Source organism: Pongo abelii, chromosome 6 (genome assembly GCF_028885655.2).
Source record: "Pongo abelii isolate AG06213 chromosome 6, NHGRI_mPonAbe1-v2.0_pri, whole genome shotgun sequence".
Lineage (NCBI taxonomy): Eukaryota > Metazoa > Chordata > Mammalia > Primates > Hominidae > Pongo > Pongo abelii.
The window spans coordinates 11,801,195-11,825,630 of NC_071991.2; the positions used below are offsets into that span (position 1 = coordinate 11,801,195).

Genomic DNA, 24,436 nt, shown 5'->3' on the forward strand with positions numbered 1-24,436 from the left:
TCCATGCTCGGCAGCGCAAATGCTCCTCACTCACAGTGGGGCTATGCCCCAGTCAACCCATCACAAGTGGAAAATATCATGAGTCAAAAATATATTTAATACCCCTAACCTACTGAACATCATAAGTTGAAAATATCATGAGTCAAAAATATATTTAATACCCCTAACCTACCGAACATCATAAGTTGAAAATATCATGAGTCAAAAATGCATTTAGGCCGAGCGCAGTGGCTCATGCCTGTAATCCCAGCACTTGGGGAGGCCGAGGTGAGCAGATTGCTTGAGGCCAGGCGTTGAAGACCAGCCTGGGAAATGGGGTGTGAATCCCTGTCTATACTAAAAATACAAAATTATCCTGGCATGGTGGTGCATGCCTGTAATCTCAGATACTTGGGAGGCTGAGGCAGGAGAATTGCTTGAACTCGGGAGGCGGAGGATGCAGTGAGCCAAGATAGCACCACCGCACTCCAGCCTGGGCGACACAGTGAGACTCCATCTCAAAAAAAAAAAGAAAAGAAAAAAAGAACTCCTTTTCCCAGTTTCTCCAGGAGCGCTCTTCCACTCATCTGGTCTCCTGCCTTGCGTTTGTCATTTACATGCATGGCTTATCTCTGCTATGAGGCTGAGCCTTTCCCAGAGCAGCTAGTTGGTTCTGTTGCTTAGGAAATATTTGTTAAATTAGTACTGAAAGAGATTTTCTTTGGCTGCTGGTTAAGAAAACAGAAACTGGTTTTTTTTGTTTGTTTGTTTCTGAGACAGGGTCTCACTCTGTCCCTTTTCTGAGACAGGGTCTCACTCTGTCCCCCAGGCTGGAGTGAGACCCTATCTCTTAAAAAAAAAAAGTCATAGCTCTCTGCAACCTCCACCTCCTAGGCTCAAGGAATCCTCCTACCTTAGCCTCCCAGGAGCTGGGACTACAGGCGTGCACCACCATGCCCGGCTAATTTTTGTATTTTTTCCAGAGACAGGGTCTCACTTATGTTGTCCAGGCTGGCCTCAAACTCCTGGGCTCAAACAGTCTTCCCTCCTCAGCCTCCCAAAGTGCTGAGATTACAGGTGTGAGCCACTGTGCCCAGCCAGTAAGCAGAAATCATACTGAGAATTTTTCATACTCGTTTGCCTGGCCGGCTTCTTTCCTTCTTCCTTCCCTCCCTGGGTGAGATGCACCCACCCCATCCATTGCAGAGCGGGCTCCGCCAGCCTCTGACTGCGATGGCTGGAATTAACGAGATAATGTTGCGTGCACTTAGGAAAAGGTGCTGAATATGTACAGTATTGTTGTTTGTAATAATTATGTTCTTTGAGCCCTGTGTTGCATAACAAGCTATATAATACCTCCAAGATTGCTTTAGGAATTAAGTATCAGATGATTGTAAAACACTTTACAAGATTGTCGCATTGGGTGGGTGGAGCTGGCAGGAAAGCGTGTTGAATCGGAGGAGGAGGCTGGGAAGACAGGGGTTACCAGATTTTGTGTGTTCCTGTTTTATATATGGGTGTGTCCTCTTCGCCTCCTCCAGACGATTCCCTAATTGAGCTGCTAAGATCGGAGGCATCTGAAGTTCGCATAAGACCTGACAATCCTTTTGTGGGGTTTAAATGGCATTGGAAATCATTAACGAGACAAAAAGCTATGATTTCCGTAGATTAACGCACAGGTTGGGTTTTGGCATGCCAAAATTCATTGTTTTGGTCTTTAGCCCAAACATGCTAGAGTCATTATATTGTCATGCAGTAATTAGCTGTTCCTTTAATACAAGTAATAAAAATTAAGCCTAAGAAGTTCTTTAGCAATGCCTCTTACATATCCCAAAACAATATTCAAATGCTGTAGGCATTTAGCCATTCAGCTGTACTGTAGTAAAGTTTGGAGTTTAATGCACAGAGATGTTTGAACATTTAGTTCATCCTTTAGTCTGTGACCAGCTTTGCTACATAGGCATTAACCTTTAGTAGTGTCAGACTAAATATACATGCCGTAATGAATGATGATGAGATTGCCTGAATTTTCATTTACAGTATAAGGCTCTGAAAATTGGTGTAAAGGTCTGGTTCCTTGGTTCCTCCTCACTTGATAATGTGCGTGTCATTTTCATGTCACCGGATTCCTTGCTTAACAGCATGGGAGAAGCTATTTTTTAATTCGAAGCAGATACAGTGGGGTCCTGGCCTTTTGAAAAGAATGGACTGGAAATGTTGTTGACAGAACTTTTAGGGAGGGCAGGCAGTATACTAGGTTTGTTCTTTAAAGATATAATTTGCCGGCACTTGTGCTAGAAAGCCTACATGAGCAACTCTTAATAGAATTTTATACGTGATCAAAGGTTCCTCTCTTTACCTCCTCTTCCCTGACCTCTATGACAAGTTTAAATCGTGGTTCTGTATAAAGGAGGCTGTGAACGAACGGGCTGTTCACTTTCTTGAGACCATTTGCCCAGCACAAGGCCGTGAAGGTGGGGAAGAGGGGCAGGCCTGAGAAGGTGAAGGTATCCAGAGAAGTTACGGAAATTTTTTTTACAAACAGTACCTGGAATGTTTTCGGGAATTCTGTTTTTGTGTGTTATCACAACTCCTGCTTGCAAAGAACCATCTCCCCAGGATAGCTTCCCCCCCCCCCCCCGCCCCCCCCGAGACAGGATTTCGCTCTGCTGCCCGGACTGGAGTGCAGTGGCTCAATCACAGCTCAATGCAACCTCGACCTCAAGGGCTCAAGCGATTCTCCTGCCTTAGCCCCCCTAGTAGCTGGGACTACAGGGGTACGCCACCATGCCTGGCTAGTTTTTTGGTTTGTGTTTTTGTTTTGTAGAGACAGGCTTTCACCATGTTGCCCAGGCTGGTCTCGAACTCCTGAGCTCAAGCAATCCGGCCACCCTCGGCCTCCCAAAGTGCTGGGATTACAGGCATGAGCCACTGCAGCCAGCCTCCAAAATAGCTTTTGGAGTCAAATTTAACATAAATATTTTGATGCTGATTAAAATAATAATGAAAAGCCATGCACCAGAAAGAAATGCAATTATAGGCTGTGTATACGTGCAGAGTAAGTGCCCAGCAGCCAGGGATTCTGCATGATGGACTGTGTTGCTGTGAAACCCCAGCACCCGGGATCTGCTGACGTTGAACCCAACATATCCCAGTGCCTGCCTTTTGTAAACTCTGCAAAGACGCTGGCATCCTAAAGAGTCCCTGGCTCCCGCTGGATACGTTAACCGAGGCATGGTAGACCTGGCCCTCAATTCCAGGAACCTAGGGTGGTCTGAAAAATTAATGACTCTGGCATTTGAAAATTAAGTGAGCTCTTAAATATATACTCTTGTTGATCCGCTGGGCATGGTGTTTGGCATTCTTCGACTGGAGACTAAATCTCTGCAGCCATCTCACAAGTGACGCTGGCGCCCATACCAGAAATATATTCAATAATCTTTCTAAGCCCTGTGGACTTGCGTATTCTTCCACTCTGATGGAGCCCGAGAATTCCAAAGGAAGTATGCCCCAGGTACCCAGCAGGCGGAATATAATTGCCTCTTAGGCAGCAGAAGGAAAACTAAAGATCGCATGGATGCGGAAGAACATTTAACGTCTCTCTATCCTGTGTTGAATTCACAGTAAAGGCGAGAGCCGTGAGTTTATACTGTAAATTCCAGGTCTGTGACTTCTGACTTTGGATTAAAAATCCAGTTTTCTGGAAGTGAATCTGATGGCAGATGTGACCTTGAATTGGCCGCAAGACCCCAGCACTGGCCTGGCTGCCGTTCAGCGCGCGCTGCTCTGCACTTTGTTATCATCAGGATTGTGGTGGCCTCCTGGCCAGCTGGTCTATGACAGGGCCATGCCAGGCCACCAGCTGTGCCTCTGCAGGGGTCTCCAGCCTTGGGACCTGCAGCCACTAACCCCTGACTCTTCTGAACACCCTTCATTAGTGAAGGAGGATCGTAATGGAAAGTGGTCATGTCGTGAAATGGGGTGGCTTCTTATAAAGCCTAAGTGTTTCTTTCCTCTGCTTCACCAAGTGACCTACCTTGTTGTAAAGAATGGTCACTCAGGGCTGGGTGGGGTGGCTCACGCCTGTAATCCTTTGGGAGGCTGAGGCGGTCAGATCCCTTGAGTCCAGGAGTTTGAGACCGGCCTAGGCAACATAGGAAGACCCTATCTTTACCAAAAAATATAAAAATTAGCCCAGCGTGCTTGTGCATGCCTGTAGTCCCAGCTACTTGGGAGGCTGAGGTGGGAGGATCGCTTGAGCCCAGAAGGTGGAGGCTGCAGTGAGCCGTGATCATGCCACTGCACTCCAGCCTGGGCGACAGAGTGAGACCCTGTCTTAAACAAACAAACAAAAAAGCATGATCACTTGGAGTTAACAGACTTAGGTGTGCATTCTCCATGCCAACCAACTAGCTGGGTGACCTCAGGTGAGTCACTCCGCTTCCCTGGGCTTTAGTTTCTGAGGCCTCTTTCTCAAGATCTTTGTAAGGCTCAAAAGACAAAATGTCCATAAAGTGTCCCGTGAACTGTGTGGTGTTCTCAGGCATCAGGTGTTACTTCCAACCTCATAATCACTGGACCCTTAAACATCCCGGCACCTGTCCACAGACTTGTCCGTCCTCCACATGCAGCTCCGGGGATGTGATTGACCTCCTGGGGCTGCTACCTGGTGTATTTCTCTACTTATCTGATCAAAGAATGAAAATCATGAAAGTGTCACACCAGGCAGGAGTAATCGGGAAATACCAGTGAATCTCGTGGCTATTGCCAACCCATTTTCACACCTTGAGGACCCCGGGCTGGGTCCCTCCTTTGTAAAGCACTTGAGAATTCTCCCACCCAGCAAGGGGGCTGGCTGCAGGGGCATGACTGTGGCCTCTAGGGAGCCCCCTGGAGCTGATGTCCCAGGAGCCCTGCTCTGAGCCTGTGTACCACCGTGGAGGGGGCCTGTTTGCGGGCAGAGTGGGGTGATGGCTGTTTTCCTGTTGTGCAGATCCCGTACCAGCTTTGGATCTCGGACAGCAACTCCAGCTCAAAGTGCAGCGCCTGCACGATATTGAAACAGAGAACCAGAAACTTAGGGAAACTCTGGAAGAATACAACAAGGAATTTGCTGAAGTGAAAAATCAAGGTTGGTGGAAAATGGGTTCTTTGCTTTTTCTTCTCTTCTTTTTTTTCTTCTCTTCTTTTCTTTTTATTTTAATTGGCTTTTCCCATACTTTTGAGACCAGCTCTCCTTGTAATATACACGTCATAAAGTCAGGGTGGGGCAGGAATCTGAGTCGTTAAAGAGAGATGATAATCATGCTGAGCTATTTCGAAGTAAAACTTTTCCTCTGCACAACAACGACGACAACGTAAGATTTTATTGCCCTCTGATGAGACCGATCAGGATTCTTTGAAAATTCTTCCTGTATCATTACGTGATTGGGTCTGCCTCTTGAAAGGCCGATGCGTTGCCTCCAGGCGACACCTGTCAGAGAGCCAGCTCATGATCAAAGGGTCACACACAGTAAGTCATTTAATAATTGCTGCGGATACATTAAGGCTTCAGACACATCTTAAAGGCTGCATGCTTAAGCCCCGCTGTTGCCTTGTCAGCATCGCCTATTCATTAGGAATTTAATGAAAGAAAACAACCTCTTGGTGTGTTTGCCCAGCCGTCAACAAGACAGAGAGGGCAAAGGTTGCCTGGCTTTTCCCGTCAGGGAAGAACAAAGGAATCTCTCCTCTACCTAAAATCCAGAGGCACTCAGGATCCGGGAGCCTGTTGGCTTCCTTGGCTTGAAGGAAAATCATAGCCCCCCTCTGACAGCAGCAGCAGCAGGTTTTTCAGCCAGCTCCAAAGAATAATTCGGCCTGTTTGTTTTTGTTTGGGAATGTGAGTATGGAATTAAATTGAAAGGGGAGGCTGCCCATTCCTAGTGGCCTTCCATTGACCATTTGTAGAGACCTCAATAAAGAGTTAATTGGGGCCACGTGCGGTGGCTCACACCTGTAATCCCAGCGCTTCGAGAGGCCAAGGTGGGAGGATTGCTTGAGGCCAGAAGTTCGAGACCAGCCTCGGAAACCTAGCAATACTGTGTCTCTACAGAACATCAAAAATTAGCTGGGCATGGTGGTGCACACCCATGGTCCCAGCCACTCAAGAGGCTGAGGCGGGAGGATCGTTTGAGCCCAGGAGGTCAAGCCTGCAGTGAGCCGTGATTGTGACACTGCACTCAGTCTGAGTGACAGAGCAAGATTCAGTCTTTAACAACAACAGAAAAAGTTAATTGGCAAAGACTTTTTTTTTTTTTTTTTTTTTGAGACGGAGTCTCACTCTGTCTCCCAGGCTGGAGTGCAGTGGCGCAATCTCGGCTCACTGCAAGCTTTGCCTCCCGGGTTCACGCCATTCTCCTGCCTCAGCCTCCCGAGTAGCTGGGACTATAGGTGCCCGCCACGGCACGCAGCTAATTTTTTTTTTTTTTTTTTTTTTGATTTTTAGTAGAGACGGGATTTCACTGTGTTAGCCAGGATGGTGTCAATCTCCTGACCTCGTGATCTGCCCCCCTCAGCCTCCCAAAGTGCTGGGATTACGGGCGTGAGCCACCGCACCCGGCCAATTGGCAAAGATTTCTAAAAGTATCCTGTGGCTTTAAAAACACTGCAGACAGACCAGGGAAGAAGAATTGTCCATGGGAATGATCCAGAAAGCATCTGTGATGATGTCTGAAGAGCCAGAGGTAGAGGCGTGGGCTGTGAGGGCAGCGGTGCCCAGGACCTCCGAGCACACCTCCCTGCAGTGTGGGCATGGGGGTACTCAAGCCCTCAGGCCAGCAGGGCTTCTTTGCTGAAATTTGGGGGCATGAGGTGACAGGCAGTTGGGGAAGCCAGACCCCACTTCTTTCTGACTTTGCAGAGAGTGGTGAGCCTTTAGGACCAGAAGGGACAGCTGTGTCCTGCTAGAGAGCGAGGCATTGGGCTTACTAGGCTGGAACTGCTGTGAGGGAAGGTATTACCTTCCCCTGTAGGAAGCATTTCATGCCAGAATCACTCCAGTATTACAGTAAAAGGTAACCTGCAAATCTGCACATTGAGTTTTCATAGATACGCTACCCGAAAGGGGAGTATCCTGGCTTTTTTTTCCCCCCTTCATTGTCCTCTGATATCTAATTTTGATAGATCCACTCTCTGGTTTGTTTGGTGGGTGTTTTTTATTTATTTATTTATTTATTTATTTATTTATTTATTTTAGATTCAGGGTCTCGCCCTGTCACCCAGGCTGGAGTGCAGTTGCACGATCATAGCTCACTGCAACAACCTTGACCTCCTGGACTCAAGCAATCCTCCCGCCTCAGCCTCCTGAGTAGCTGGGACTACAGGCATGTGTACCACCGTGCCCAGCCTCTTTCTGGCTTATTTTATTTTTTTGAGTTTGCTTTTGTTTTGTTGGAGGGAGGTGGGGCCTGGAGGGCTGTGCAGGATTGTCCTTCCCTTCTCCTTCTATCACCGGTGCCTCAGTTACCACCTTCCCAGTGGCCAGGGCTTTGCACTGGGGTTGACCAGGATCCAAGCTGGGTGTGGATGTTCTCTCCCCAAAGATCTCATCCACACTCGGGAATGGCTTTTCACAATGAGTTATAGAGTCCAAGATTTAATAACAGCTCCAGGCCAGGTGCAGCGACTCACGCCTGTAATCCCAGCACTTAAGGAGGCCAAGGTGGGCAGATCACTTGAGGTCATGAGTTCGAGACCAGCCTGGCCAACATGACGAAACCCCATCTGTACTAAAAATACAAAGATTACAGGCATGGTTGGGCACGCCTGTAATCCCAGCTACTCAGGAGACTGAGGTGGAAGAATCACTTGAACCTGGGAGGCGGAGGTTGCATGAGCTAAGATCACACCACTGTACTCCAGCCTGGGCAACAGAGAGAGACTCCATCTCTAAAAAAGAATGGCTCTGGAGGCAGACAGACAGACAGACAGACCTGGTTTGAGTCCTTTTATTGCTACCACCTAGCTGTGTGACCTTGGGCAAATTATCTCACTTTGCTAAAAGCCTCTTTCTCTTGGGAGGCAATTCTGATATTTACCAGGTAGGGTTGGTGTGGGATTAAATATGTATATACACACAGCATTTGGCACTCAATAGTACCTGCTACTTATTCAGCAGTGTGGTTTTTGCCAGAAATTTACCCCCCTTTATTTGGATAACAAGTGTTCCCAAGCTCCAGAAAAATGTCATTTCCTCTCCCCACTTTCCAAGAATAAAAGTGATTATAATTTGGGAAGGTGGGCGGTGCATATCACTTCTTGTAATTATCACAGCAGTAGTGTAAATGATTAAAAAGTTAGAGCAGGGGCCAGCACAACGGCTCATGCCTGTAATCCCAGCACTTTGGGAGACCGAGGCGGGAGGATCTCTTGAGGCCAGGAGTTTGAGACCAGCCTGGACAACATAACAAGGCCCTATCTCTTAAAAAAAAAAAAGGATGGTGTGAGTCCACTGTGTGTTGCTGTAAAGAAATACCTTAGGCTGGGTAATTGATGAAGAAAAGAGGTTTATTTGGCTCATGGTTCTGCAGGCTGTATGAGCACGATGCCAGCCTCTGCCCAGCTTCTGAGGGTCCTCAGGAAGCTTTTACTCATGGCAGAAGGTGAAAGGGGATCAGGCATGCCACAGGACGAGAAAGGTGGGGGCATCCCAGACGTCTTAACAACCAAATCTCAGTGACTCGTCACCAGAGAGAGGCCACCAAGCCATTCATGAGGGATTCACCCCCATGACTCAGACACCTCCCACTTGACCCCACTTCCAACCCTGGAGATCAGATTTCGACCTGAGATTTGGAGGAGGCAAACATCTAAACTATATCAGGTACATAACAAAAGTTAGAGCAAAGAGGGAACTTCTGCCTCATGGGCCACAGCCCCACCCACCCCGCAATGATGAGTCAATGGAGGCCCCAAGTAATGCCAAGCGCTTTAGATTCCTCTCTGTTATGCTGGCCCCCTCCTCCCCTACACGTGCCTGGGAGGCCTACTGAGACACCTAGCATCTGCGCGGGATGCAGCCTGGGCCAGAAGGCCAGAGGCTCTAGGATGAAGTGGCCTCTGGCTGAGGTTGGGCTGGTCCGTGAGCACTCACCAGGGACCAGGGGGTGGCAAAGAGACCTCATCAGGCACAGCACACTGTCGAGGTCACACACTGTGATGTGTCACTGAGGAGCCCCACTGGAGCAAGCGTTAGGGTCCAAGTGCTGTACAGCCACTTCCAGCTGGTCCTTAAAGGCAAAAATGAGGCCAGGCGTGGTGGCTTATGCCTGTAATCCCAGCACTTTAGGAGGCCAAGGTGAGCACATCATTTGAGGTCAGGAGTTCAAGACCAGCCTGGCCAACATGGTGAAACCCTGTCTCTACTTACAAAATACAAGAATTAGCCAGGTGTGATGGCACACGCCTGTAATCCCAGCTATTCGGGAGACTGAGGCATGAGAATTGCGTGAACCTGGGAGGCAGAGGTTGCAGTGGGCCGAGATTGTGCCACTGCACTCCAGCCTGGGTGACAGAGCGAGTCTCTGTCTCAATAAAAAAAAAAAAAAGGCAAAAATGCCGCATGTTTACACGAGAATGTAGACCATTGACGTAGCAGAGCAGTGCGGGATTTTTCAGAGCTGACCTGTCTGGAGTCCATTCTGGAAATGTCCAGCTCTTGCCTCACTTTGGCCTCATCTGTATGGCTTGAGAGAGATGTATCACCAACCATTGTGTGCGCAGAGCATTTCTTCCAGGCCCTGAACAGCCAAACCAAAAGGCAGAAAGGTGCCCAGTCCCCTCTCCTGTGCCCTGATGGGATGGTTGGTGGAATTCCACCTCTATGGAAAGCACTCTGGGACACACCTCATGAAAAAGGCCAACCTCTTCTCTTAACAAAAGAGCCTTTAACACAAAAATTAGCCAGGTGTGGTGCGTGCCTGTAATCCCAGCTACTCAGGAGGCTGAGGCAGGAGAATTGCTTGAACCCAGGAAGTGGAGGTTACAGTGAGCCAAGACTGCACCACTGCACTTCAGTCTGGGCCACTGAGCGAGACTCTGCCTCAAAAAAAAAGCCTTTAGCTTGTATGCACTAAGCCGCGTGGGTGTTAATCCCCCAGGTGATGCGCTCCTGCTCTGGCCAGCGCATGTCTGTGCAGCTCAGGGAGCAGGAATGGGTGTGAGTTACACACCTGGCAGGTGCCCTTGCTGCACCAGAGGGAGCTCCATTGCCACAAGCCCTGTCTGGGCCTCCCCCAGCTCTGCCCGGCCTCGGCTCCTTCAGTCATTCATGCCACAGTGCTTTCCTGAGCATGCGTCTGTTTGCCGGCGTGCAAAGAAAATGAGCCTCGCCTGCTAAGAGGTAGATCTGTAGCAGCGGGCGACAATTCCTAAGAGCTCCCCTCTCCTGGGGGCTGGGGCCACAGTGCTTCTCCACAAAGCATCCAGCATGCGGAGTGGCATAGGCGTATCTGGAGGAGGGCGCAGGTGGAGTTGTCCTGCCCCAGAGCCACCCACACACAAGGCATCCAGCATGCGGAGTGGCATAAGCATATCTGGAGGAGGGTGCAGATGGAGTTGTCCTGCCCCAGAGCCACCCACAGGTCTGTTCCATTCATCAAATCTGCTTTGATGTTCCCCATTTGGGCAGTTGAGGTGATGTCTGTGAACTTGCAGTTGGTGGTACGGGAGCCACTCACCAGAGCCGCCTGGGCCTGCGCTTTCCCAAGACAGCCCTGCCTCCCATGGGGCCCCTCGCTGCCCCACATCCCTGGTGCTCACACGTCACTCTAGGACTCCTCCAGGCCACATGCCAGTCACCGGAGCATCTTCCCCTAGGCTACATACAGCACCCTCTGCTCTGCACATACAGCCCATGACCACCAGAGTGGAGGGCACTCCAGGGTGGGTCCCTTCCAGCCCAGTCCCTCCATGCTTTATCCACCTAGCACCACATGTTTCTTGTCACTTGTGAACCAGCAGAGCTGCGAGGCCAGGCCTGCTTGCTTGCTTCCTTCCTTCCTTTTCTGTCTCCGTCTCTTTCTTTTGCTGTTTCTCTCTGTTTCTCTCTCTCTCTCTCTCACTCACTCACTCACTCTTACTCTGTCACCCAGGTTGGAGTACAGTGGCGCAATCATAGCTCACTGCAGCTTCAAACTTCTGGGTTCAAGACATCCCTCCACCTCAGCCTCCCAAGTCCCTAAGCTGGCACTGCAGGTGTGCGCTACCACGTCCAGCTAATTCTTGCCCTTTTTGTAGAGGCGGGACTCGCTATGTTTCTAGGGTTGGTGTCAAACTCCTGGGCTCAAGGGATCCTCTCACCTTGGCCTCCTAAAGTTCTGGGATTACAGATGTGAGCCACTGTGCTTGGCCTGTAGACTTTCATCTTTTTATTTATTTGTAATTTGTGTGGGTACATAGTAGGTGTCTATATTTATAGGCTACATGAGACGTTTTGATACAGGCATGCAGTGTGAAACATCACATCATAGAGAATGGGGTACCGTAGACTTTCTTGACTCCACTTCGATTGCTTCTTCCAAAATGCACACACCATTATGAACTATTTTTTTTCTGAGAAAGTACTTAAACCCACCTAAAACTTTATTAATCGTCCCTCAGTTACAGGACTAATTTAAGACTCATCAATAAGATAGTATGATATTTTACCATTGATTTCCATCTCCCCCCACCCTTTTTTTTCTTTGACTGGTACTACAGGAACCAAAGCTCTTCTTTTCAGCAAAATCCATTGATCCTCCTCAGCCTAAACGTTTAAAGTTCAATTTAACATTTAGGGAGTTAAAGGTCTCCAAAGGGACTCGTAACCATTGATTTTGTGTCAGAGTTGAAGAGCTAAGGTTTAAAACACACCGATCCTACCAGGTTATGAGAGCCTTGTACCTATAGCCATATGGAATTGTGTGCTTCTCTTACTGTAGGTTTTTTTTTTTTTTTCCTTTTCTGCAGAGGTTACGATAAAAGCACTTAAAGAGAAAATCCGAGAATATGAACAGACACTGAAGAACCAAGCCGAAACCATAGCTCTTGAGAAGGAACAGAAGTTACAGAATGACTTTGCAGAAAAGGAGAGGTGAGCGTGGCTTCCAGGCACACACAGACTGACATAGCATTTGCCCCCGAACTTCACATCACAAGACATGTTGATAAATGGATCTGCAAAATAAGCCCAGGTTGTAACCCCAAATCTATAAGGGGCAAAATGTTTCAAAAATGATATTCTGGCCGAGTGCGGTGGCTCACGCCTGTAATCTCAACACTTTGGGAGGCCGAGGTAGGTGGATCATGAAGTCAGGAGTTCGAGACCAGCCTGACCAACATGGTGAAACCCTGTCTCTACTAAAAAATACAAAAAAAAATTAGCCGGGTGTGGTGGTGCGCATCTGTAATCCCAGCTACTTAGGCTGAGGCAGGAGACTCACTTGAACCCAGGAGGCAGAGGTTGCAGTCAGCCGAGATCACGCCCCTGCACTCCAGCCTGGGCAACAGAGTGAGACTGTGTCTCCAAAAAAAGATATTCTACATTTGTGAGGTTTCCTTGAGCAAAATGCATCTGTCTTTCCCAGTCAGTGGATGGTGTCAGGCAGCCAGTGAGCCCGAGAGTATCCAAGCCGTGTAGGTGCAGAGGTGAAGCTCAAGGCATGAGTCGTTAGCAAGGTGGCACCCGGCAGCTGGACCTGGGCTGAGACCACAGAGGAAAGCCCATTTCCCAGTGTGTGTCATCTGGGGACAAGCCCTGGGCTAGTGCTAAACTCTTTCTGCCTTCTCAAGCGAATTGATATTTAATATTACACACACACACACACACACACACTCACTCTCTGATGTGATATTTAATATTACACACACGCGCACACACACAATCTCGGTGGGTTTTTTGGTATTGCCTCTTTCATTACCTCACATATCAGGGAGTTAGTAAAATATATTAATGCCCTGTGTAACTGATGTGAGTTTTAGATTTCTAATGACTTACATTACCAAAAACATTTCCCACAAACAATGAGCTGGTTTTCCCCTAGCGTGATGAGTTAATGAAAGTTAGATTCCTTGTAACAACAATAAGGACTATTGAGCTTACGGATCCCAACCATATAGATCGTTTTTTGTTTTTTTTTTTTAAGAGTTTCACTCTCGTTGCCCAGGCCGGAGTGCAATGGCGCAATCTCAGCTCACTGCAACCTCTGCCTCCTGGGTTCAAGTGATTCTCCTGCCTCAGCCTCCCGAGAAGCTGGGACTACAGGTGTGCACGCTACCACGCCCAGCTAATTTTTGTATTTTTAATAGAGACGGGGTTTCACTTTGTTGGCCAGGATGGTCTCGATCTCTTGACCTTGTGATCTGCCCACCTCGGCCTCCCAAAATGCTGGGATTACAGGCGTAAGCCACCACACCCAGCCCTTGGTGAACTTTTATAAGGTGGGCTCTGTAACAACATCATTGGGTTAAGAGGTGGGGCTTAGACACTGGACCAAATTGAAGACTAGCTAAAACAGGGCCTGGAGAGAAGCAGCTTTCTGTAAAACTGCCCACATCAGTTTACCATTGCCATGGTAACACCCAGGAGTTACCACCCCTTTCCACAGCAATGATCTCACAGCCCAAAAGTTACTACCCATTCCCTAGAAATTTCTGTATAAACTGCCCCTTAATCTACCGGTAATTAAAAGTAGGTACAAATATGACTACACAACTGTCCTCAGCTACTACTGGCAGCACATGGCCTATGGGGCAGTCCTACCTCACGAGACCAGTCACAGAGCTGTAACGCTGCCACCTCCATAAAGCTGCCTTCTTCAGCCCTACCACCAGCTCGCCTTTGAATTCCCTCCTGGCTGAAGCCCAGAGCCTTTGCCAGCTAAGCCCTCCTTTGGGGCTCGCCTGCCCTGCAGCATCATGAAGGCCTCTGAGGAGTGCCATTAAGCTGACTTCATTCAAAAAGAAAACTGGCTGGGCACAGTGGCTCACATCTGTAATCCCAGCACTTTGGGAGGCTGAGGCAGGAGGATCCCTTGAACTCAGGAGTTCGAGACCAGCCTGGGCAATATAGAGATATGCCATCTCTGTGGCATGAATGAATGAATGAATGAATGAGCCATGCATGTCAGCATGTGCTTATAGTCCCAGCTACTCGGGAGGCTGAGGCAGGAGGATTACTTGAGGTCAGGAGTTCCAGGCTGCAGTGAGCTATGATCAGGCCACTGCAATCCAACATGGGTAACAGAGCGAGACCTTGTCTCAAAAAAAAAAAGAAAAAAGAAAAAAAAAAAAGAGGCTGGGCGCGGTGGCTCACACCTGTAATCCCAGCACTTTGGGAGGGTGAGGTGGGTGGATCACTTGAGGTCAGGAGTTCAACACCAGCCTGACCAACATGGTGAAACCCCATCTCTACTGAAAAAATGCAAAATAAGCCGGGCGTGGTGGCCCATGCCTGTAATCCCAGCTACTCGGGAGGCTGAGGCAGGAGAATTGCTTGAACCCGGGAGGCGAAGGTTTGCAGTAAGCCAAGATCACGCCATTGCATTCCAGCCTGGGCAACAAGAGCAAAACTCTGTCTCCAAATAAAAAAGAAATAAAAGAGAACTGCCAGCTTCCACCCACCCAGGGCCCTCCCTGCATCAGAACTTGGCCGTAGGCTTTCAGTACATTCTCTCACTAATTGCCCAGGATGGATCTGTAACATAGACCATCTCTTTTCATAGAGGGAGAAAGCAGGTCGTGGGTGAGGTACCTCCTACAGCTTTTGCAGCTAATCAGGGCCAGAGGTGGGACTTTGCAACTCCAGACTGGCACCTGCCCACCTCTGCAGCCCTGGCCTTCCCGTCTGCTCCATTGTGGCCACCTGGAGCCCTGGCTGCCAGACCAAGGCCAGTCCCTTGGGGCCACGCCCAACCCTGCAGGTGGAGGCCACATCCATCGTCCCTGGGGGAGTGCGACAGGGCACAGACTCTAGGAAAGGAGTGCGCATCACAGAGTCAAGGCTCGGACAGATGGGCAGACCCTTGACCCCGTTGATATGGATTTGGTCCTAAGTAAATGCCTTTTAGGAAAGCACTCCTCACCAGTGAGTGACCAAGAGGGAAAACGCAAGCAATCTCAGTGCCCTGCCGTGGGGAAATGGGTTAGTAAAAAGAAGGGACCATCCCTAACTGGGATGTTATGTCACCATTAAAATATTAATAATAGTTATGGAGAATTCATAGTAATGTGAGAAACGTACCTAATATAATATGAAGTCAAAGCATGCACCATACAAAATTATTTACAGTGCAGTATGATTGTACATCTTCCTACAGCAAACTCATGCATTACCACAATGTGGAAATAAACACATACAGGAATTAAATATTATTCAGTTGACTTTTCTTGTTTTTTGAGACGGAGTCTTGCTCTGTCACACAGGCTGGAATGCAGTCTCACAATCTCAGCAACCCTCCGCTCCAGGTTGAAGTGATTCTCCTGCTTCAGCTTCCTGAGTAGCTGGGATTACAGGCGTGTGCCACCAAGCCTGGCTAATTTTTTAGTAGAGACAGGGTTTCACCATGTTGCTCAGGCTGGTTTTGAACTCCTGACCTCAGGTTATCCGCCCACCTCACCTCCCGAAGTGCTAGGATTACAGACATAAGTCACTGTGCCCAGCTCTTGACACTTCAAATTAGGTAAAGGGATTAGCTATATTAAAATATACGATAACTGATTCTTAGAGGGAAGGGCTGAAGCTAGAATTTACTTCATTCATTTTGTGTGTGTGTGTGTGTGTGTGTGTGTGTGTGTGTGTGTGTTTTGAGACAAAGTCTCACTCTGTCACCTAGGCTGCAGTGCAGTGACACGATCTCAGCTCACTGCAACCTCCACCTCCTGGGTTCAAGCAGTTCTCCTGCTTCAGCCTCCCAAATAGCTGGGGTTATAGGTGCCCAACATCACACCCAGCTAATTTTTATATTTTTAGTAGAGACAGGATTTCACCATGTTGGCCAGGCTGGTCTTGAACTCCTGACCACAAGTGACCTGCCCACCTTAGCTTCCCAAAGTGCTGGGATTACAGACGTCATTCTTTATACCAAAAAATTGTTGATGGATCTAGGATTTAAATATTATAATTTTTTATTGTCACAAACATACTGGAAGAAAACTGGGGTGCATATTTGTTTTTATTAATATGACTATTTAAAACTTAAAACAGATTCTCAAAAACAAATAATAACATTTTAAAAGCATCAACAAACTAGGAAGAAATATTTGTACCATGTAAGACAAAAGGCTAATTTTCTTTATATACAAAGAGGTCTTCTAAATTAATAAGAACAAAATCCGCTCTACAAAAATAGGCAAAGGAGATAAGTAGGCATTTCATACAAAGAGAAATAACATAGCTTTACTCAGCAGTAAAAATTTAAATTTGATTTTATCTTGTGTTGGCAGAGTATACGAAAACACACTTACATATTGTTGGTGGGAGTTTAAATTGGTGAAAGTTTTTTGTTGGGAAGTTTTTCACTATCTATCAAAACAAGAAAACTGGCCAGGCGAGGTGGCTCATGCCTGCAATTTCAGCACTTTGGGAGGCTAAGGCAGGCAGATCACTTGAGGCCAGGAGTTCGAGACCAGCCTGGACAACATGGTGAAACCCCTTCTCTACTAAAAATACAAAAAACAACCAGACTTGGTGGTGCACACCTGTAATCCCAGCTTCTTGGGAGGCTAAGGTATGAGAATTGCTTGAACCCAGGAGCAGATGTTGCAGTGAGCCGAGATCATGCCACTGCTCTCCAGCCTGGGTGACAGAACAAGACCCTGTCTCCAAAAAAGAAAAAAAGAAAGAAAAAATTGCAGATACCCTTTAGCCATTGTAATTCCTCTGTTAGCATTTCATCCAACAGATTCACTCTCAAAATTATACAACAATATCTCCACGATGATCATTGAGGGACTGTTCAGCAGAAAGAAACCTAGAAACAATCTGAGTGTCCACAGAGGCTTAAGTTAATTATTTAATAAGAATGAGGAAGAACTGTGTTTGCTGGAATAGAACATTTCCAAAATACGGAGAGAAGTGAATAAAGAAACCCAGAATGTGGTGCATGTTGTGATCACCTTTGTATTAAAAGAACAGGGCAGGGAGATTATATTGTACTGTAGTATATTAAACACTTCTTTTTCACTAGCCTATTTCATATTCATATTACACTATAGTATATTACATTACTTCATTATTACACTATAGTATGCTACATATTAGTTCATACTGTGCTATAGTATATTACATTCATTCATATTTTGCTGTACTGTGACATATTAATTTATATTGTGCTATAGTGTGTTACATATTCACATTATGCTATAGCATGTTACATATTAGTTCATGTTACGCCGTAGTATTTTACATTAGTTCACATTCCACTATAGTATGTTACATATTAATTCATATTATGCTATAGCATGTTACATATTAGTTTGTATTACACTATAGCTTGTTACATGTTAGTTCACATTACGCTCTAGTGTGTTACACATTCGTTCATATTACGCTCTAGTGTGTTATGTATTAGTTCATATTACCCTATAACGTGTTACTTAGTAGTTTATATTACACTATAGCATGTTACGTATTTAGTTCATATTACACTATAGCTTATTACATATTAGTTCATAGTACACTATCATTTGTTATGCATTAATTTCTATTATGCTATAGTGTGTTGTGTGTTTGCTTATATTAATTAGACTCTAGGCTGTTACATATCATAGTTACATATTCGTATTTTGCTATAGTATGTTACATATTTGTTCATATTACACTTTAGCCTGTTACATATGATGTTGTATTTCTGCACATGCAGAAACATTTTAGAAAAATACAAATGAAGTCTATCTGAGGAGCGGAAATGAGCCAAGGGTTAGTAAGAATCTTCCACTTTCCATGCTCTTGTCGTATTTGATTACATCCCTGAGTGTCCATAATTGAAATACATGAAAATATTAGCAGTGCTTTTCTAGAGGTGATAAGAATTGGGGTGACTTTGTAAACTATGTCATTTCTACTTTTCTGTATTCCCAGTTTATTATTATGAGAGCATATGTTATATTCATATGATATAAAAATAATAAACTTATTTTTGGAGGTTTTTTATTTTTTTTCCCCCCAGATTAAGAGGAAGGAATGCTATTTATCGACCAGGGAATTCACTTAGAGATCCTGGGAAATCTGAATCTGTGGAATGCAGTTGCGAGCATTCACAATGTCCCCATTAGGTATTGCAGTTGCGTTTGCATTCCATTATAACAGAGACAGAACAGCTGCCACATCTATTTAGTGCATCCTTTATTCCAACAAACTCCTTCATTGTGTCAGCAGAATGTAAATGGATCATTCTTCTTGGGCTAACTTCAGAAAACAATGAGTGCGTGATGATGATTTTTTTTTTTTTTTCTTTTTAAGATCTGGCATTTCAAGAACAAATTACATTTAGGATAACCTTCTACGCCAATTACCACCCATCAAGCCCCACGGTTTGCACACTTGCCGTGATGTGACACGCAGTTACAAAGTTGGGGTGTGGAAGCTGCGGGAGCGGGGCCCACGGCACACGTGTCGTCGCCGGCGATACCCCGTGGCGCGCCTGCCGCCAGCTGAGCGCAGGGAGGGAGCTGAGCTCAGCCGAGAGGCACACGTGCATTTCAGTTGGTAAAGGAGATGACCAATTTGGCTTCATCCTCTTCCTTTGCAGAAAGCTGCAGGAGACACAGATGTCCACCACCTCAAAGCTGGAGGAAGCTGAGCATAAGGTTCAGAGCCTACAAACAGGTTTGATACTCTCGTTCCTAGTACCATGGATGTGGGGAGGACCCAGGGGGAGAGTTGGGTCAGCCCCCTGACCGCCCCGGTCCCCGCGGATACCTGTTGCTCTTCGCGGCCGTGGGAGCTGCCAGGAGCCCACGCTGAAGAATTCCGCAGCACGCCCGCCAGCTGCTGCGCCTCATTCCTCACTGACTTTGAGTTGTTAATGTAGAGGTGGGAGGATCTCAATTCCATTTTCATCCCTTCCACACGCCATCCTTGCTTCCTGCTCTTTTTCCAACAAACACGTCTAAATCACCAAACTGTCAAGGACTGACATTTCATTTGGAACAATAATAGAAAAAAAAAAAAACTCACTTCTACCCTAAGTGAAGTTAAGGAGAACAGTAATTTCAGACCTTTAAAATTTAAAAGCCACCAAAAAAGGTTATGCTCAAGTTTTTACAGTATCTTTAAACTTCTTTCTCTTGCTCTCTTTTTTTGTTTTTTTTGTTTTTTTTTTTTTTTTTTGAGACGGAGTCTCGCTCTGTTGCCCAGGCTGGAGTGCAGTGGCGCGATCTTGGCTCACTGCAAGCCCCACGTCCTGAGTTAATGCCGTTCTCTTGCCTCAGCCTCCTGAGTAGCTGGGACTACAGGCGCCCACCACCACGCCCGGCTAATTTTTTGTATTTTTAGTAGAGACGAGGTTTCATCATGTTAGGCAGGATGTTCTCGATCTCTTGACCTCATGATCCGCCCGCCTCAGCCTCCCAAAGTGCTGGGATTACAGGCGTGAGCCACCGCGCCCATCCCTCTCTCTATTTCTTGTTTTGTTTTGTTTTGTTTTGTTTTTGTTTTTTTGAGACAGGGTCTTGCTCTGTCACCCAGGCTGGGGTGGCATTGGTGTGATCTCAGGTCACTGCAACCTTAACCTCCGTGGGCTCAAGCCATCCTCCCACCTCAGCCTCCCCAGTAGCTCGGATTACAGATGCCCGCCATAATACCCGCCTAATTTTTGTATTTTTAGTAGAGATGAGGTTTCACCACATTGGCCAGTCCGGTCTCAATCTCCTGAGTTCAAGTGAGCCACCACACCCAGCCTTTCTTTTTTATTTCTGAAAGAGAAGCATCACTATGTATTTCATTTAAATGTATTTTTAAATTTTTATTATTTTTTTTGATGACCCAGAACTGAGCAGATTATTTAAATGTAGACAGACATCAGAAGTCATAATTCAACTTAAAACACAAATGACGAGAGTGGGAGAAGATAATCACAACAAATTTGACAAATGGATAATTAAAAAATGTAAAGGCTGCCAATCAGTCCGTTAAAGGAGAGAAGCAGTGCAGTCAAACAATAAGCAAGGGATATGAACAGTCAGTTCACAGAAGAAATGCAAATGGAAACTACACATATGAAAAAATGCAAAGTTTTTTTTACAGTCGGGGAGATGCAGATTCAATTAGTGAAAGACTGTTTTGCCTGTCAGACTGACAGCATTTTTTAATTATTTATTTATTTATTTTTGAGACAGAGTCTCGCTCTGTTGCCCAGGCTGGGGTGAAGTGGCACGATCTCGGCTCACTGCAACCTCTGCCCCCCGGGTTCAAGTGATTCTCCTGCCCCAGGTTCAAGTGATTTTCCTGCCTCAGCCTCCCGAGTAGCTGGCATTACTGGTGCACACCACCATGCCTGGCTAATTTTTGTATTTTTACGAGGTTTTGCCATGTTGGCCAGGCTGGTCTCGAACTCCTGACCTCAAGTGATCCACCTGCCTCGGCCTCCCAAAGTGCTAGGATTACAGACGTGAGCCACTGCACCTGGCCTAATTTTTTATTTCGTTTTAGAGACATGGTCTCTCTCTGTTGCTCAGGTTGGAGAGCGAGCAGTGATACAATCATAGCTGATTGCAGCCTCAAACTCCTGGGCTGAAGTGATCCTCCTGCCTCAGCCTCCCAAGTAGCTGGGACTGCAGGCACACACCACCACACGTGGCTAATTTTTTTTTTTTCATTATTTCTTTTATGGACATGGAGTCTCACTGTGTTGCCCAGGCTGGTCTTGAAGTTCTGGCCTCCAGTGATCCTCCCACTTCAGCGTCCCAAAATGCTGGGGGATCACAGGTGTGGGCTACTGCACCTGGCCTTTAAAAACAATATAGCAATTCTGGCCTGACAAAGACTTGTCAAAAATTGTTGAAACATCCAGTGTTGGTGAGGGTGAAGTGGCACTTATGGAATGGATGGGCATGGAAGGAGCCTCTTGGGAGGCCAGCTGGGTGGCATTTATGTAAAGCTCCAGTGCCCAACCTGTTCAGCCAGCAGCTTCACTTCCAGGTATCCTGATGAGAGAACTGAAGGTTATTGCCACTGCCTGCGTCCACATGTGGAAGGACTCCCATACCATACTGCCCAGGGAAAAGGGCTAGTCTCAAGAAATATTCATACCGTCCCATTTATGGGGGTAGAAAATTAAAAAAGATATATACACACACATATATACATGCAATTATGTATGGAAAATTTTTTCTTAATATAAAATACACTTTCTTTTATTTTGTTATACTTTTTTGAAATGAGTCTCGCTCTGTCACCCAGGCCTGGAGTGCAGTGGCATGATCTCGGCTCACTGCAACCTGCATCTCCAGGGTTCAAGCGATTCTCCTGCCTTATCCTCCCAAGTAGCCGGGATTACAGGCTATGTGCCACCACGCTTGGCTAATTTTTGTATTTTTAGTAGAGACAGAGTTTCGCCATGTTGGCCAGGCTGGTCTCAAACTCCTGACCTCAGGTGATCTGCCCGTCTCAGCCTCCCAAAGTGTGAGCCACCTCACCCAGCCAGAAATAATAAAATACACCTTAAAACATGAAATCATCCAGGTACAGTGGGCCACACCTGTAATCCCAGCCCTTTGGGAGGCCAAGATGGGAGGATGACTTCAGGCCAGGAGTTCCAGACCAGCCTGGGCAACACAGCAAAACCCTGTCTCTACAACAGTGTTTTAAAATATTAGCCAAGCGTAGTGGCTTGCACCGGTAGTCCCAGCTACTTGGGAGGCTGAGGCAAGAGGGTGGCTTGAGCCCAGGAGTTCAAGGATGCAGTAAGCTGTGATTGTGCCATTGTACTCCAGCCTGGGTGACAGAGTGAGAAAACTTGTCTCTTAAGAATGGAAGGGAAAGAAAGAAGGAAGGGAGAGTGGGAAAGAAGAAAGGAAGGGAGGGAGGGAGGAAACTATTAACATTGGTTCTGTCTTTGTAGGTGCTTGGGATTAGATGAGGCAGAAATGAAAGGGGATTTCCTATTCCATTTTTTATATTTTCATCATCTTGGCCTCTTTTGTGTTTCTTTAATCTTTATTTTTCCATGCACCTTGCTCTTCACAGAAATCTTTGCCTCTTTTGAAATGAGAATAGATTACCTGTGTATGCATTCTTTTAAAATTTCATTTAAATAGTTAGTAATTCTTTGCCTTTCAGCCCTGGAAAAAACTCGAACAGAATTATTTGACCTGAAAACCAAATACGATGAAGAAACTACTGCAAAGTAAGTCTCTCTGCTTGGCCTCCCTTATCTGAACGCATTTCTCACCTGATTTTGCTTGAGTAGGGCAGGATCGAGAAGGTTCTTGACCTCCATGCTGCTGCAGGGACACAGTGTCTTTCCCATGAGTTACTCGCATCGGTTCAATGCACGTTCTAGCACTCACTGGGTAATCCTTCCAACAAACTTCCTTCTTTGTTGTGATGGCTGGTCACTGCTATGCCTTCTGCCATGAAAATTTGGGAGTTAGTTTATATAAGATGTGACACATGGGACATTTTTTGTATGGAGTTGAGTCTGGGTAAATCACATGTCTTTTTCCCTGGGCCACAGTTCTTCATTTCTCCCAGGGCCCTTTAGGAAGGCCTGCCCCAGAATAAGCACATTCCCACGCAGGCGTAGGGGTCATGTCACACCTAACAACGCTAGGTGTGGATATACGGATAGACACAGATTTGGGCAGGCAGAGTCACAAAAGGCCAAGTTCCTACCCAGCTCTTGTCCAAAGGAAATTAGAGGTGTCCACTACAAGTGTACTTTTTACCAGCCCATCTTTCATGCAGGACACCAGCAAGGAAGAAATAATAATTGACATAAATCATGAAAAGATGAAGAAATGGCAGAAATTGCTCCTAGCCATGGCCTCCTCTACCAAATTCTCGGGGGGCAATGCCAGGCTAGAGTTTGAACCCCTTTTTCCTGTTCTGGAACGCTCTTCCCATCTTCCATTGAAACACACATGCGTGCTTACTGCCATGTCTCTCGGGTTTCCCTGTTCCAGTAACAAAGGTCCCTGCACTCAGCTCACACAGTGCCTCCGTGGGCATCGGCAAGAAGATGGGTGCTTCTGAATGGCGCCGCTGTCCTGCCAGGCTCCAGCTCTGTATGGGGTGCTGGCACTTACTGTCCCTCTGCCCCATCTCACGTGACCTTGGGCTTTGAGGTGCTGCTGGGTCTGTTGCTTTCAGGATGCTGTATGGGGTTCTTGGCCCTTTGCTCTGGGTCGTTTAGTAGCCCGAGACCTCGAGAGCACAGCTTCCCAGCCTAGTGGTCAGAACGGATTCTGATCATGAGTATGAAACTTACAAAGACTAAAACATCACCACTAGATCAGCTAGTCTTCTCTCAATTACTTCTGCTTGGACCTGATTAAGCAACTTACTTACTTGCACTGAGTAAGTTGTTTTTCTCATGAAATCTGATTTTTAAAAATTAGTATATTTCACCGGGCATGGTGGTGTGCACCTGTAGTCCCAGCTACTTGGGAGCCTGAGGTGGGAGGATCACGTGAACCCAGGAGTTGAGGCTGCAGTGAGCTGTGATCGTACCACTGCACTCCAGGCTGGGCAACAGAGCAAGACCCTGCCCCTAAAAAATTTTTAAAAACATTTTTTTAGTTTTAAAAAACATGTCAGGGGCTGATTGTCCTTCACGTAAAAATTAGCCCTGTCTCAGGACTGTAGCTGAGAGGTCAATGGCTCTCTTGGGGTGCGCCCCACCTGCCCTCTGAAGTAAGAAACATTCTTGGCTCCCCGGTGGTGAGCCAGGCCGAGGGGTGTGGTGTGCACGAAGGGAAAGAGACTCACTCGGTTACATGATAGGCACGGCTCAGAGATAATAGATTCATTCATTGATTCAACAGATGTTCACAGAGGCTTCCTCTGTGCCTTGCCCTGTGCAAATTCTGAGACTTTTATGGCTCCATGGGGAGACGGGCCATTGCAATCCAGCATGCCCAGTGCTGCAATCAAGGGGACGGGGCGCTGACTGTCAGCAGGTCAGACAGGGAGCCTGCAGGTGGCAGGCAGGGCACTCCCATTGGGATTGTCAGAAGAGAGTTTGGCAGGGTGCAGTGGCTCACGCCTGTAATCCCAGCACTTTGGGAGGCCGAGGCAGGTGGATCACCTAAGGTCAGGTGTTCGAGACCAGCCTGGCCAACATGGCAAAACCCCGTCTCTACTAAAAATATAAAAATCAGCTGGGTATGGTGGCGTGCACCTGTAACCCCAGCTACTGAGGTGGCTGAGGCAGGAGAATCGCTTGAACTCGGGAGGCAGAGATTGCAATGAGCCGAGATAGCACCACTGCACCCCAGC

General features: G+C 46.9%; 1 protein-coding gene across 14 annotated transcripts in view; it reads left to right on the plus strand.

The window, feature by feature from the left end:
- CUX1 (cut like homeobox 1) overlaps positions 1-24,436 on the plus strand; it is a 467,346-nt gene that overhangs the window by 275,627 nt on the left and 167,283 nt on the right. For all 14 annotated transcript variants that reach the window (XM_024249255.3, XM_024249252.3, XM_063725468.1 and 11 more), the window contains exons 5-8: positions 4,973-5,110; positions 11,968-12,091; positions 18,747-18,823; positions 22,277-22,343. In XM_024249255.3, coding sequence (XP_024105023.1) covers positions 4,973-5,110; positions 11,968-12,091; positions 18,747-18,823; positions 22,277-22,343 — 406 coding nt within the window. The remainder of the gene's footprint in view (positions 1-4,972; positions 5,111-11,967; positions 12,092-18,746; positions 18,824-22,276; positions 22,344-24,436) is intronic.